Genomic DNA, 13,382 nt, shown 5'->3' on the forward strand with positions numbered 1-13,382 from the left:
CTTTTTAATAATAATCATAAAGCCTGCGGTATAAATAACACATTTTGACTCTCTCGAGGGTTAATCGAGGATTTGCGGTTTTCATCTCCCACGACCAGTCGCGAAAAAAAAAAAAAAAAAGACGATTCGCAAACGGCAGAAACATTTGTTGGCGGCTTACACGAATACACATCCAGTTGTCAAAGCAATATTAATTGGAAGAAAGCGCATGCCTCGTCCTCACTTTATTGTTGTTGTTTTTTTTGCCCCTAGTTCGGTGCGCTGATTCGCCATCATGGCTTAACTGTTACAACTTGACCCAGCTCACCGCCTTGTTAAACTGAAGCGAGTCTACAGACTTCCTTTTACGAACAACGTTCTTGAATTCGTTCAGCTGATTTGAAAGCCAGACGCTGCACTCCCCCTAATCGGCTCCGTTCCAGAGAGGTCTCACGTCATGTATACATATATATATTCGTATATATACATATACGTTTACAACAGTCGTAAATATACAGACGCCCGGCGGCAACTAAGTACATTTACACGCGTGTGCCCGCCGACGTGGAGGGAGAGCGCACGCTGTAACGAGCGCGCCAGCATAAACCGCCAACACTAAACCGACCAGTTCTATCAAGACTTTAGTTTAGTCGCACTTGACGGCGGTCTTTTTTTCTTTTTTTTTTACTCGATTCCATCTGAAGTACACCGTCTCAAGGACGACTCGACAACTTGTCAGTGGCGCCGAAACACTCGCTCACACTCACTCCAGCCCCGTGAACATGGATAAGTGCGAGTGGACGCGTGAGTTCTGCAGCCTTACGACCTCTCCCAGTGAAGAGCTATATGTGTCCAGCGGACTGCTTGCCTGGTCAACTTCTCTCTCCAACTACCCTCTCTCTCTCCACCCGTCCGTCCTTCTACCAAAGTAAAGATTGTAGGGGAGTTACTAATTAGTTCATCAACTTTCTCCTTCGTTTTTTTAGCATAATATCGCATCGTGCCTCGCAATTCTACGTGGTTATACTCTATCCTTTTTCAACCGAAATACGGCGTTTTGAGGTGAAGTCGAGGATTACGAAGTGACCTCGAAAAAGTCCTGTGTGCATGAGTAGTCGTATAACATACTTCGCGTTAAAACAGGGGCGGCGCATTGAATATAGCCAGCGTCTACTGAGGGATTTTACAAGGACAATTTTATCGCTATTTGTCTGCGAAAATGTGTCGCGGAGGCTACGCAAAGGGCAATGTTGTCGCTGCGAACTAATTAGTTATTAACGTGACTAAAGAGCTAGCTAAATTTAGCGACTTTCTCGCTAAATTATCACTTCCGCGCTGAACGGGTTGTTGTCTATAGCTGTCTGCGCGCATCTTCAGAAGCAGTTCGATCTGTTGAGTGTGCTCCGACGACAATGATCCTGATCTCAGTCGCGACGTAGGGCGATTCCGTCGAGAAAGCGTTAACATCACCAACTGAAACAGCAGGTTAAAACCTCTTTTATGAATACGCGCTACCAGATAAAGGAAACAAAAAAAAAATACTCCGTTTCATACATCAGGTGCAACGCTACGGAAGCTAGCGAGACTTCTTGCTGTAGATGCGTTCGCACTAAGAAATAGTACAGTGAATTTACCACCCGTAATGTGTTTTTTTTTTTCGTTCATGGGTTGTGTAATAAAAGAAGGTGATTTGTGTCCAAGAAATGAACGAGCATCGTAATTTACACTGTTGTCGATAGTTTGTTCTGGATCGATCAGCGTCTCTTTCTTTTTTTGTGTCATGGCCTCCGCGATTAGCACTGGCAGCGCGCAGCCGGAACTGATCGCGGAGGCCAAGCAGAAGACACGCGGATTTACACATTTTGCAGGCCGAACTTCTTGCATAGCTTCCACAACGTTACACTTGATGTGTGAAACAGAGTATATAGATAGTTACGCTTGTAGAATCAGAGGCGCATGTTTTCCCTTTGCCCGGGGGAGGCGACACCGCTGGAGTCGACGGATGGGACGGGGAGAGGGGGGGGGGGTAGTTGAAAGTGAGGCACACAATTGTCGTGTTGCTTCCTCCGTCCCCGTCTAAAAAAGTGCGCGCTATTCCCCTCACAAACTTGTTATTAGAGTCTTTTAGCGAGTTACGGAAATACGGTACGCAAATACGGTAAAGCATTACGGTAGCGCTCCTCCTTTCCTGGTCGTTGTGCGGCTTAAGCACAACGAGCGTGAAAGGGGGAACGCTATGGTACTGCCTTACCGTATTTCCGTACCGTATTTCCGTAACTTGCTAAAAGACTCTATTATTTGTAATGAAAACGTGCAAGTCCTTGCGGGGTGCATTCAAGCGTTATACTACCTGTCTAGCAAAATGCGGCTACCAATAATGGCTGCAAAAGTATACAGGGAGCGGGGGCTCGCCACTGACGCCTCTTCGTAGTATAACAGATAACGCGTGTCACTTTCGCAGAAGCAGAGTACAAGATTACACGTGGGCACACGTAAGGGCGATTGAAAAATGAATGGCGATGCAGTATCAGTAGCAGAAGAAGAGAAAGAAAATGACAAAGCCAGGAAGCTCAACAAGGGAGATAATAACTCCCAGTCGGCGTACTTTGTTTAGCAGTTATCATGTCCCGTTTCCGCCGCATGCACACACCGTCTCTCTTTAATTATTCACCGTATATGCCATCAATGAAAGCTGTCGCACTTGACACGTTTGAGGTGTACATCCGACGAGGAGGCCTATCTTTTCCATCTTACCAGAGGAAGCTGGAACGATGGCTGATGTATCAGGGACATCATTTTTTCTCATGCTTAATTTTTAAAAAAGTTCATTATTTTTATCACTGATTAATTAGCTCGCAGGAAGCCGCGCCTTTGTCATGGCCAGTATCACAGCGCGGTTATACGGAAGATAAGAAATTTAATAAAGAATTGGAGGAAAGATAACTCCGGCATCAGAATGCGGTCCCAGCGAGATCAATTATGTCGTTGCTGGCGTGACGAGCCCGTCATTAAGACACGTCATACGTAGGCGATAGCGGCATTCCGGAATTGTCGCGGTGAACGACGGCTCTGTTGAGAGACTGCAATAAAATGGCCCATAAAAAGCTATAGGGGCCGACGACTGCGAGCAACGTGATTGGATCCGAGGACCGCATACGTAGTTATGACGTTCGCCGTGCCGCTGCGAGCCTCATAATTGTATCGCGATTTCGGGAGGCAAAACACTAGAATTTGATTACCTTAATTTTTTTTTTTGCCTCGGCGTTTTTAGTCCAGCAGTCACCGCTGCTTTCTGTTCTTTTTTTTCCCTCGAAAGTACGCATTGTTTCCGGGTATTGTGCAATCTCATGATGTCGCCGTCGTCTTTGAGTCGGTGTAAAAGGATCTTGCTTTTCCTGCAATTATCTTAATTCAAGTGCACATGAGTCATCCGTGCCTCGTTTGTGTAGCGAGTGCTTCAGTGTTTATCCATGTGAAAGCACTAATGAGAAAGACAGCATAAATAAATGAAAATGAAATGAAACCGAAAGCTTCTGTCGACATCAGAGGAGTAAAAAAAAACGACTTTGGTGAAGAATTCACAACTTTTTTACTGGTTATGTGGTAGCCGCTTAAAAGGCGCTTCCAAATATAAAAACAAAACAAGTGCAAGCTCCAGATCTCTCTAAGATATTTTAGGAGCACGCATATCAGTCAGCAGAAGGGGCATAATTGTACACCCGCCATCGGCCGCTGCAATTAACGAACAAGGTTGATCCATACCGAACTCGCATTCACAAGTGAAACGCTCAGCAATCTCAAGAGAGGTGTAACTCCAAAATCTATATCAATATGAGTGACGAACCACAGTGCGGGACATATGTCCTTAAGAAGGTGACGTCGTTTCAGGACTGCATCCTACCACGTATCCTGTAATGTCAGAGACGCGGTTCACGTGCGAATCTCCCGCTCTCGGACACAAATATGATTAGATCATTTCTCTTTACCGCCCTTTTAACCGAGTAGGCCAAGGACGCAATGTATAGATGGTAACTATTAATCCAATGCTAACATTACAAGGTGCATTCATCCCCACTTTTCTGTTGTTTTAAAACATTGCAAATGTGAATACATGAATGAATGACTAAATCTGTCGAGCACGGTATCGACTGTCCTGCGTACAATTTCGACAAATTCTTTATTGTTCACTTATTTCATTGAGAAATGGCCCTATGAAACAGCACCTTCGGAGATTGTATCGTATGGGGGGAGAGGTCAATAGAAACGCGGAGTGTCGTAATCATTACAATTGTCAACTCAACTTAGCCGCTTCCATATATAGCATTCCCCAAGGGTGAGTCAACCATACAGTCCTGCTCAGTGCTCCCAACACAATTAAAGGGCTTTCTCTCGGTTGCACATTCGCTCCGAGCTATACGTGCGGTGCCCCTTCTCGTGCAAGATGCATGTGCAGCGGCGCGGAAAATTTGTTCTCCTTTCTGTGTTTTCTGTCTCACTTTCCGGCGCCAGTGACTAAGCGCGCGTCGCCGGCCGCTGGCGCACAGATAGCTGCAGCATAGCACCGCGTTTAAAAGGATTTCCAAGGCGATAGAGAGAGCAAGCAGTGGAAAGGTAAGGAGGTCAACCAGATGAGTATGTCCGCTGTCCAGTCGGTGATTCATTTTTACTAATTTATTAAAATCATTTTTTTTTTCTCTCTCAAAATGTTTTGAAGTTCCAGGGACCACACGGGCGATGCCGTGGAGGTTCGCGCGCGAATGTTGAAAGCGATTTTTTTCCAGCTGGTTAAAAGTAACCTAATACTGCAAAACAAGAACACTTATTAAGAAAAGAAACGAATAAAAATCAAAATGAAAAAGAAAACAAGTCATATCGCCTTAGCATGAAATAAGAAAAAGTTTTTCTTTATTATTGTTGTAGTTATTTTACTAAACCGTTTCCGTACACTATCATGGCCGCTAGCGTTCGCGTAACGTTTTGTAGCTTAGTAACACTACCTCTGTCTTGTATTCTTTCGTGTTGTTGTTGTTTTTCGAGCTAACTAAACGGCTCTACGCAGGTTGCTTGGACAGTTGTAGGCTTTCCGTATCAAGGATGGCGACGGCAACACCCACTGCTTATATGTGACACGCTTTTCTATAACCGCCGAGAAAATATCGGTGCCTCCTACGAGCAAAGCGTTGCAGCCTACTACACACCACGATATGCCGCCTCCGTACACATACTAAATGTAAACAACAAGGGCGAGGTCTATACGACCTCGTTTCCGGAAAAGAAAAAAAAACTAAAAAAACTGAATTCCCGAACAGAGGCGCAAAACGCGAGTCAATAGCCGGTGCCGACATGCATGTAAGAGCAGGTGTTTAACGTCTTTCCTTCTCTTTTCGCTAAACGCGGGTCAATTAATTATCCGACTAAGAAAAAGGGGCACGACTGCCAACGAGAAAAGGCCTGATGCATAAGCGCCCATCTTGAACGAAAGATCGCGATTTATTATCGCGATGCGGATAACTTCTTATAGAGTTCAAGCTGAGCATCGACGAAGAGTACCGAGTACGTCAGCCACATCTGCTCTGAACCATATTCGCCATATCAATCTCCTAGAATCTCCAATTTACCTTTATCCTAACTGCGAGAAGTAGCAGGCGCTATGTGCGCACGCACACGCACACGCACACACACACACACTTCCGACCCACATTCCACCCATTATCTCTAATAAAAGCTTATAGGTCTAATCAGGTAAGTGTCCCGTTAAGACGCCCGCATGCCTGCTCTAACGACAACGCGCGTTTCCGCATAGGCGGAGATTAGATACACTGCCCAACGAGGGAGAGCTTGCGGATTAAGTGGAACAAAAAAGACTAAGCGACACGGGCCGAGGAAATGAACACAAGACAAGTATTATTAGTGGTGGTTTGAGGAAAGGAGAGACGCTTATTTCTGAAACACAAAACAACGCCATCGCGCCCAGAACACAGTTTTTTTCTCTCTCTCTCTCTCTCTCGACAACCAAAAAAGGCCAGCGCTAGTTGGTCTTACGCAACTGGAGAGAGATCTAGCACTAAGGATTTGGCAGACGACTGAATCGCTGAGATGAGACTGAATGAAGACAGTGCGTCTGTTATAACAGTGGATAATTCTAACACCGTCCCGTCGTTTTCTTCTCGTTGTTTTTCGTGTTTTCCGCTGGTTTTCATCCGTTTTGAGAAAGCACCAACTCGCCCAGTTCAACGCCTTGTTACTATAATAATAATAATAGGTCCTTTATTTTTCATCAAGCATAAGATGAGGGAGGCAGGGAGAAAAAGCTGACGAGCAGCTTGACTAGCTCCGGCCCCCCAAAATGTACACTTCGGCGCGTTTACAGCAGACTGTGCTGAACATATTGAATAACCAGAATGACAATGAGAACGCAAAGTGACAGGTTATTAAACAGTGTACATAAACAGGGCAAAGAAACATCAAGAAAAAAAATTAAGACATGGAAGAGAGAAAACATTTGGAAATAATACAATTCATTTTCATTGAAAATATCATGTAATCACACAACATTTGTTATCACAAAACATTCGTAACTAGAAAACATTTTTGAGAAAATATTCGTGCCTAGAGAAACCAGTGTTGAAATTCATCATGGGCAAACGAGACAACGTATGGGTTAGATTTATAAAATGACAATGGTGCTTACAGAACATAAAAAATTGTTTCAAAACAAGCATTAGAAATATGAGGGGAGAACCACTGCAAAACTATGAATACAATTAAACTTCAACATTTGAAAAAAAAAAAGTACGCAGTTTTTTTGTAGATGATCTCTCCGGTGCAATGTTTTGGTTGCTAAACAAGTTTAGTAACTCCGGAAGCTTGTGTTTTAGCATTTGTGTCCCGTAATTTGTTCGACATAACGGTACTTTCCAAGTCTCTGGATGGCGCACTGAATATGGCTGCATCCTCCTTTCTAACAGGCTAATCGAGCTAGGAAATGGCCGTTATCTTTAATTTCGGATTTGTATGCTATGGACAGGCGGTAAGAATAGAGAGATGGAATACGTAGAGTATGATGCCTATGGAAAAGCGACGCTGAAGGATGATCAAAAGCCACATTATATATATACCTTAACATTTTTTTCTGAAGGGAGTACAGTATTCGTAAATTCGTGAATGTCGTTGATCCCCATACAAGATGACAGTAGATTACATGTGAATAAAATAGCGAGTTATAGATAAGAAGTTTAACGTACGTGGGGAGAGTTCGTCTGTTTAGATACGTTATCCCTACAATGCTAGATAATTTTTGTGCTACATAACTAACATGGTCGTCCCAAGACATTGTTTCCGAAAATATTACACCTAGTATCTTAAATGTTTTAACTCTGTCTATAAGTGCGCCGTTATACACTAAAACTGCATCGGTGACCACGTCCCTGTTTTTTGGCCGGAAAACTACAGCTTTGTTTTGGTAGTATTAATCTTTAATGCATTGTAATCGGTCCACTTACCTAGCTGCGTTAATGTATTGTTTGCTCTATCCATTATATCCGACAATACCGTACCGGAGAAAAGTAAAGTCGTGTCATCGGCGTAAATTACAAATTTTGTGGTTTTATCAATATTGACAATATCATTAATGTACAAGTTAAATAGAAATGGACCCAAGATACTTCCTTGTGGAACACCGGACAAAATTGGTTTGATGTCGGAAGAATGGCCGTTTATATTTACAAATTGCTGCCTGCAACCTAAATAAGAGCGGAGAAGGGCCAATACCTTACCGCGAAATCCATACTTTTCGAGTTTTTTTAGTAACAGGCTATGATTAAGATAATCAAAAGCCTTCGTGAAATCTACGTAGATGCCCAGAGCCAAGTGTCGATGTTCAAAAGCATTCAAAATGAACTCCTTCTGTTCTAACAGAGCGTTAACAGAGCCTTGTTACTACAAAAAAGAAAAAAAAAAAGAAAACGTTCCCGAGACCTGTAGCCAAAAAGGATGCGGCGAATCGTGAATAGTTCACACGAAATGCCGCCGCATTTACCCGGTGAAACCAGTGAAAATAGAGAGAGAGAGAGAGAGAGAGAGAGAGAGAGAGAGGGAGAGAGGGAGGGCGAAAGAGAAAACATTCACCGTTTCAACCTCTTCGCATCGAGTGACGCGCGCATGCTAAAACGGCAGCGACAAAAAGAAGCCCCGCGTCAGAGCGAAACAACAACGAGTCATTACAATAAATTAGAATAATAATAATAAAAAGACGCAAAAGAGAAAGAAAAAGAAGCTACACCTGCAGCTGCTGCTGTACGGTTACGTATATATGTGCTACAGCTTTCGCCGGTCGACAGCCTTTCTGGGCTGTCATGCACTGAAAAATACGCACCCAACCCTAAACCTTTCTTTCTCCGCCGTTCTCCGAAGAACGCGGTATGTATCCGCTAAAGAAGAAGCCCCCCGTCACGCTCCAAACGATGCTCGCTTTCGTGCGAGCACGTCAAACGCGAGGTTCGCACGAAAACAGCGAGAACATATAGAAAGGGAACTTACTCGACGAAGACGCAGCCGAAAACGAGGATCGAGAAATCGAGTCGTCGATTTTGAAAATACCGTAAAACCGCAGTGTTTGTTCGTGGTGAGCCCAGGGTTAATGCAGCTCTAAGTACAACTCAGACGTATGTCTCACAGGCTCGACTGCATCGAAGTTGAGGGTTTAGCGAGAGAGAGAGAACAAAACCTTTTTAATGAAAACCCCAAGCGCCGCGACCGCGTAATTCTTACAAAAATATATTTATAAATTTACATATTTATATATAATATGCATTATATATTTATAATATTATATATTACAAATTCATTTTTTAAAGGGAAACGCCTCGGCCGAGCGTCAACATGCGAACGAATGCAACAGGATTGTAACTTCTGGGGTTTCACGCGCCAAAACCACGATATGATTACGAAGCAGCATGTCATAGTGGAGGGCTCTGAAAACTTCGACCACCTGGTGTTCTTAAACGTGCATTGACACCGAACAGTACACGGGTCTCTAGCATTTCGCCTTCATCGAAATGCGTCCGCCGCGGTCGGGATCGAACCCGCGACTTCCGGGTCAGCAGCCGAGCACCGTAACCACTGTATATACCACCGCGGCCGATAAACACAACAGGATTAAGGTCTTTGGTGAAACTGGGCGCCTCCGAAAATGCGGGGCATCAAACGCGCTGATTCAGCACACGGGGGCTTGTAATGCCTTGGACATGACGTCAAACGTGCAGCTTCCCACCGTATACTGATGCTCCAACATGGCGGCCATAGGAAGACGTCAGTGTATCACATTCAATGCCACTAGCAACCTGCTAGTGCCACCGAGACGCAATCGGAATGCTGCTGATGTTTGTGCGAGAACTTAAAGCAGAACACCCCCTGACCAAACAGGTGCAGGCTACTGAGTACTAACATAGCTGGTCCTCCAACATGTCGGCTAATAAGACGTGAGTGCAAGCGCTACAAGCAAACAAGCGTTGTGGTAGTCCCACAGATTAACGGATAGAAAACTAGAATGCAATCCTTGTACACAGATAAAAGGCACAGAAAGCGGGGAATGTAACAGTTAGAGTTCGTAGCCAACGCGTGCACATCACAAAGTCAACGAACAGCTGCAAAGAGTTCAAGTAGCAACTGTTGTGGGTATACTACAACGCACGCGTCGTCCAAGGGCGATACAGTTCAACGGAACCGTCATGAGTCGTTCGGTAATCCGTTCTGCAGCCAAGGTCGCCAGACTGCTGTGACAGACGGCTGCCGTACGAGCGGACGTTCGCACGAAGAGTTGTTGCCTCGGGCTATTGTAAGTCACCGCAACTCATTCGTTCGCCTGATTGAATGACGGCCGCTGTTATTAAAAGGAACTGTTGCCGCCTGACCATGAACACTGAGGTATCGTACTTGCAGTAGCGAGCCACACTATAAAGAGCTCGGGGACGCGTGTGTGTAAATATTCGAAAATTTGGAATAACCAATCGAGCTCCCTGCTTTGTCAGGTGTATCGCACTTCTTTTTTTACGTCTTTACGTTTAGATGGACACCTAACAAGACCCAGGACATTCGAAAAAGAAATAATGAAAGAACGTTTGTAACACAAATACCAACCACTCAGTCTTCGAATCAAATAATCGCTATTACGGACGCATTTTTCCAAAATCTTATCACGTGCGCAGTGAAACATAAAATTGGACCACAAGCGCGATAAACTTAATCGATACAGAACACACTAAGTTACGCAGTGCAACAAAGCTTTGCAACGTGCAACGTGAGGACGCAAACCTGCTAACGTTGCGTCATACTTCGATGTGAATTTTTCTTGTGGAGAAAAGTCGACAAAAAAAATAATAAAACGAATACTACATATTCAATGTTTTCGTTAGCACCTGAAACGGCGAATACCGTCTGCGAGCGTTTTGCTACAAAAAAGTCGGCGACATCACAAAGAGAACAACGGTCATGATATACGACACGAGGTTTATGTAGCACGTTTCTAAAGAGTCCGGAGGTGAAGAGAAAAATAAACATCAAATGCAACCGGATAGCGCGTTCAAATATGAAGGCGCTGGCATGAACGATCGTGTGTAATGCTCCTGTCAAAAAACGGGCGCTTTCAAAACTCAATACACAGGCCGAACGCCTCTCCTGCGACGTCATTTGCAAACACGCCAGACTTCGATATCGATTGTGCCCGAAAAAAGAAAGTCTGGGAAGCGAAAGTACACCGGAGTGTTGACACAGTGGCGAGCTGTCAACACTCTCCACAACGACCGCAATCAAACACAAAAATTTTAGAAAAAACTGTTCCGCGCTTTCCGTTCCGTTTGTTTTACAGAGTTGGGAATCTGTTTCCATAAAAAAGTGAACAGTAAGACCGAAAAAAAAGTCATACCGGTGTCACACGGTGCACTGCTGATCGCGATTAAGCCCGATCTTGATCAAACCGCTCAACAGTGATTGGATCCCTTCTGCAGCTTGCGTAAAGGAGCAAATCATGATAGAGAAATTCGATCCGAATCAGGTCCGATCGTGATCAGAAGTGACCGTTTGACACCGGTGTTACTTTATAGATCAAAATGAGCAAGTCAGACATCAAAGAAACAACGCGAGTGAACTCAGTAAATTTGCAGCGCAATATTGAAACCTAAACATGGAAACAACGCAAGCGATACCAGCAAGCAACAACAAAACCCAGTTCACTGCTAAACACTCGCACGGCGCGCGTTGCGTCAACCAAGTTTTATAAAGCGGCTGAAAACGAAACCACTCCCGATTTTGATCTCGGTATAAACTTAAGTAGGATACATATCCTTCAAGAACCGCATTCTAACTTCAGTGCCAACTTGAAACACCTGGGCATACAGAATCTTTTTTTAACTGACACAGAAATCGCCCCACTCGTAGTGAATGACACTTGTAGCCAGTTCGAGTAACATGACAGAAAAGCAGGGGGGCGTAAAAGTTGGCGCTCTGCCCAAGGCTGATCGGTGGTCACATATGTTCTAATACAGTTCCAGACCGGCCGGAATCGATTCTTTAGAACAGCCGGACATGTTATTTCGACTGGGTTCCGCATTTGCTCGTCTATATCGACTCCTCCACGGCCACTGCGGTGACTTAAACACGGAAGAATGCAGCCACGGAAAAACCGATTCTTACAACACAGTCGCCAATTCTACCGAGCACGCTTTCACACTTTCGTTTGAAACCAGCGTTCGGATAGCCCGCTTAGGAACTGTGCTTTCGATTAAAGAAAAAACAAACAAAAAAGAAACGGTTTCGAAACACGGATCGACGTAAGAATGTGTGAACGGCGTGACCATCGGAAACCGAAGATCGTGAAGCGGCGTCTTCGACCTACTGACGCGGAAATGCTACCCCGCGTTCGTTGAAATAAAAGAAAGATACGAAACAGGGGCAGTACCGCGTTGTCGGTGGCAGTTAAGAGCACCGCTATCTCTCAACGGTCGCGATAACAACGGTAAAAAGCGGCCGGCACTAAGTCGCAGGCGCGGATACGAAAAAGAAAGCTACACGCCAGCGTAAGCGCCGATCGCCGCAAACCGAAGCACAGTTTTGATTTCTTTAGCGCGTGCGCTCGCGTGTTTCCGCACGTATCTGCGTCTCCCCGTGCGGGTGTTGCGAGCTAAAAGATTTGTGAACTGTCGGGTACGATAGAATGCGACAGTAACGCTAAGCGCGAGGTGTAAAAGTAGGAAATGTGAAACACACCGTCGTCCACTTCGACGACCGACTCACCGAGGGGATCCATGTTTTCCATGATCACGCCGCCGATGCGGCTTTCCGTGCCGTAGCGAGCGTCGAGTCTACGCACACCGTCGCAGCCTTCGCGTTTTCGCTAAGCGCTAAGCGTTCACCCTCTGGTTCACCTTCGTGCAGTGTTCGCAACACCGAGATCACTGCGCGGTACTGCTCGTAATCCGCTCTACTGGCATGACGAGCTCTCACGAGTATTCTTCGCGCATCAGCCACATCACAACAGACCACTGCCTAGCGACCTTTCACAACTGGCGTTATGAAACCAGGCTCAAGCATATCCGGTGGTACACGCAGTACACGTAACGTTGTCAGAGCCGCAATACTGGCGATACCAGCAATACCGCTTGGTAAAAAAAAGCCTCGAATACTTGCCTTCGCTTCCACAGTTAAAACCATTGCCAGCTCAAAGCACAAGAGACTGGGCAAACGAATAAACGACGCACAAACTCGCGCTTTCCAAGCGACGGTCATACCAGAGTCTTAGTTACAAATCTCGAAGGCTACGCTTTATGACGCTGTTTACGTCAATAGCAGAGAAGTCTACGTCATAGCTGCCATGTTAGCAAGTACTTTTGAAGTCAACCGGTGGTGGTGCTTCGAGCGCAGTGCGCGGCAAAGAGGCGGGAACCTGCGAAGCAGACGACAGCAGCGCGCCAAGAAAGTCAGACATGAGTTCTCGACGCAAGGTAACCGTAATTATTAATTATACTAGTAAAATTAACGTAGAACTCGCAACATGATCTAGTCACCGCGTAGCAGATTGACAGCAGTATGTGTGGAGCAGCCTAGACGTGACATCGCAGATACTTAGCGCGCGCTTTTTTAATGCGCGCAAGTAGTCTTCGGCATTTATGTTTGTAATTGTATAATTACTCTGTTGCGATGTTGTTGTGGTTTTACAGCATAGGAGCAGCGCAACTGCACTCGGCGGCGACCAAGACAAACGGCGTGTGAGGAACTCGCGAGAAAAGTAAGTAGAACAAAAAAATCGCTCATCCTTCAACTCGCTGCAAGGCTCACAACAGTACCGATGACTCTGATGATCCTAATAGCTCGTTAAGCACGTTTGTAATTAAATGCTGCTTTGAAAATTG

The 13,382-nt window shown here is 45.1% G+C and overlaps 1 protein-coding gene across 2 annotated transcripts in view; it reads right to left on the minus strand.

Annotated features, from left to right (window-relative positions):
- Positions 1-12,433, minus strand: part of LOC119374824 (echinoderm microtubule-associated protein-like 2) — a 235,873-nt gene extending 223,440 nt beyond the window's left edge. The window contains exon 1 of one of the 2 annotated variants that reach the window (XM_037645023.2): positions 12,241-12,433. In XM_037645023.2, the coding sequence (XP_037500951.1) occupies positions 12,241-12,289 (49 nt within the window). In that variant the 5' untranslated portion in view covers positions 12,290-12,433. The remainder of the gene's footprint in view (positions 1-12,240) is intronic. The other variant, XM_049410959.1, reaches the window with a different exon arrangement.
- Between the last annotated feature and the right edge of the window lie 949 nt (positions 12,434-13,382).

This window comes from Rhipicephalus sanguineus, chromosome 11, assembly GCF_013339695.2.
Source record: "Rhipicephalus sanguineus isolate Rsan-2018 chromosome 11, BIME_Rsan_1.4, whole genome shotgun sequence".
Lineage (NCBI taxonomy): Eukaryota > Metazoa > Arthropoda > Arachnida > Ixodida > Ixodidae > Rhipicephalus > Rhipicephalus sanguineus.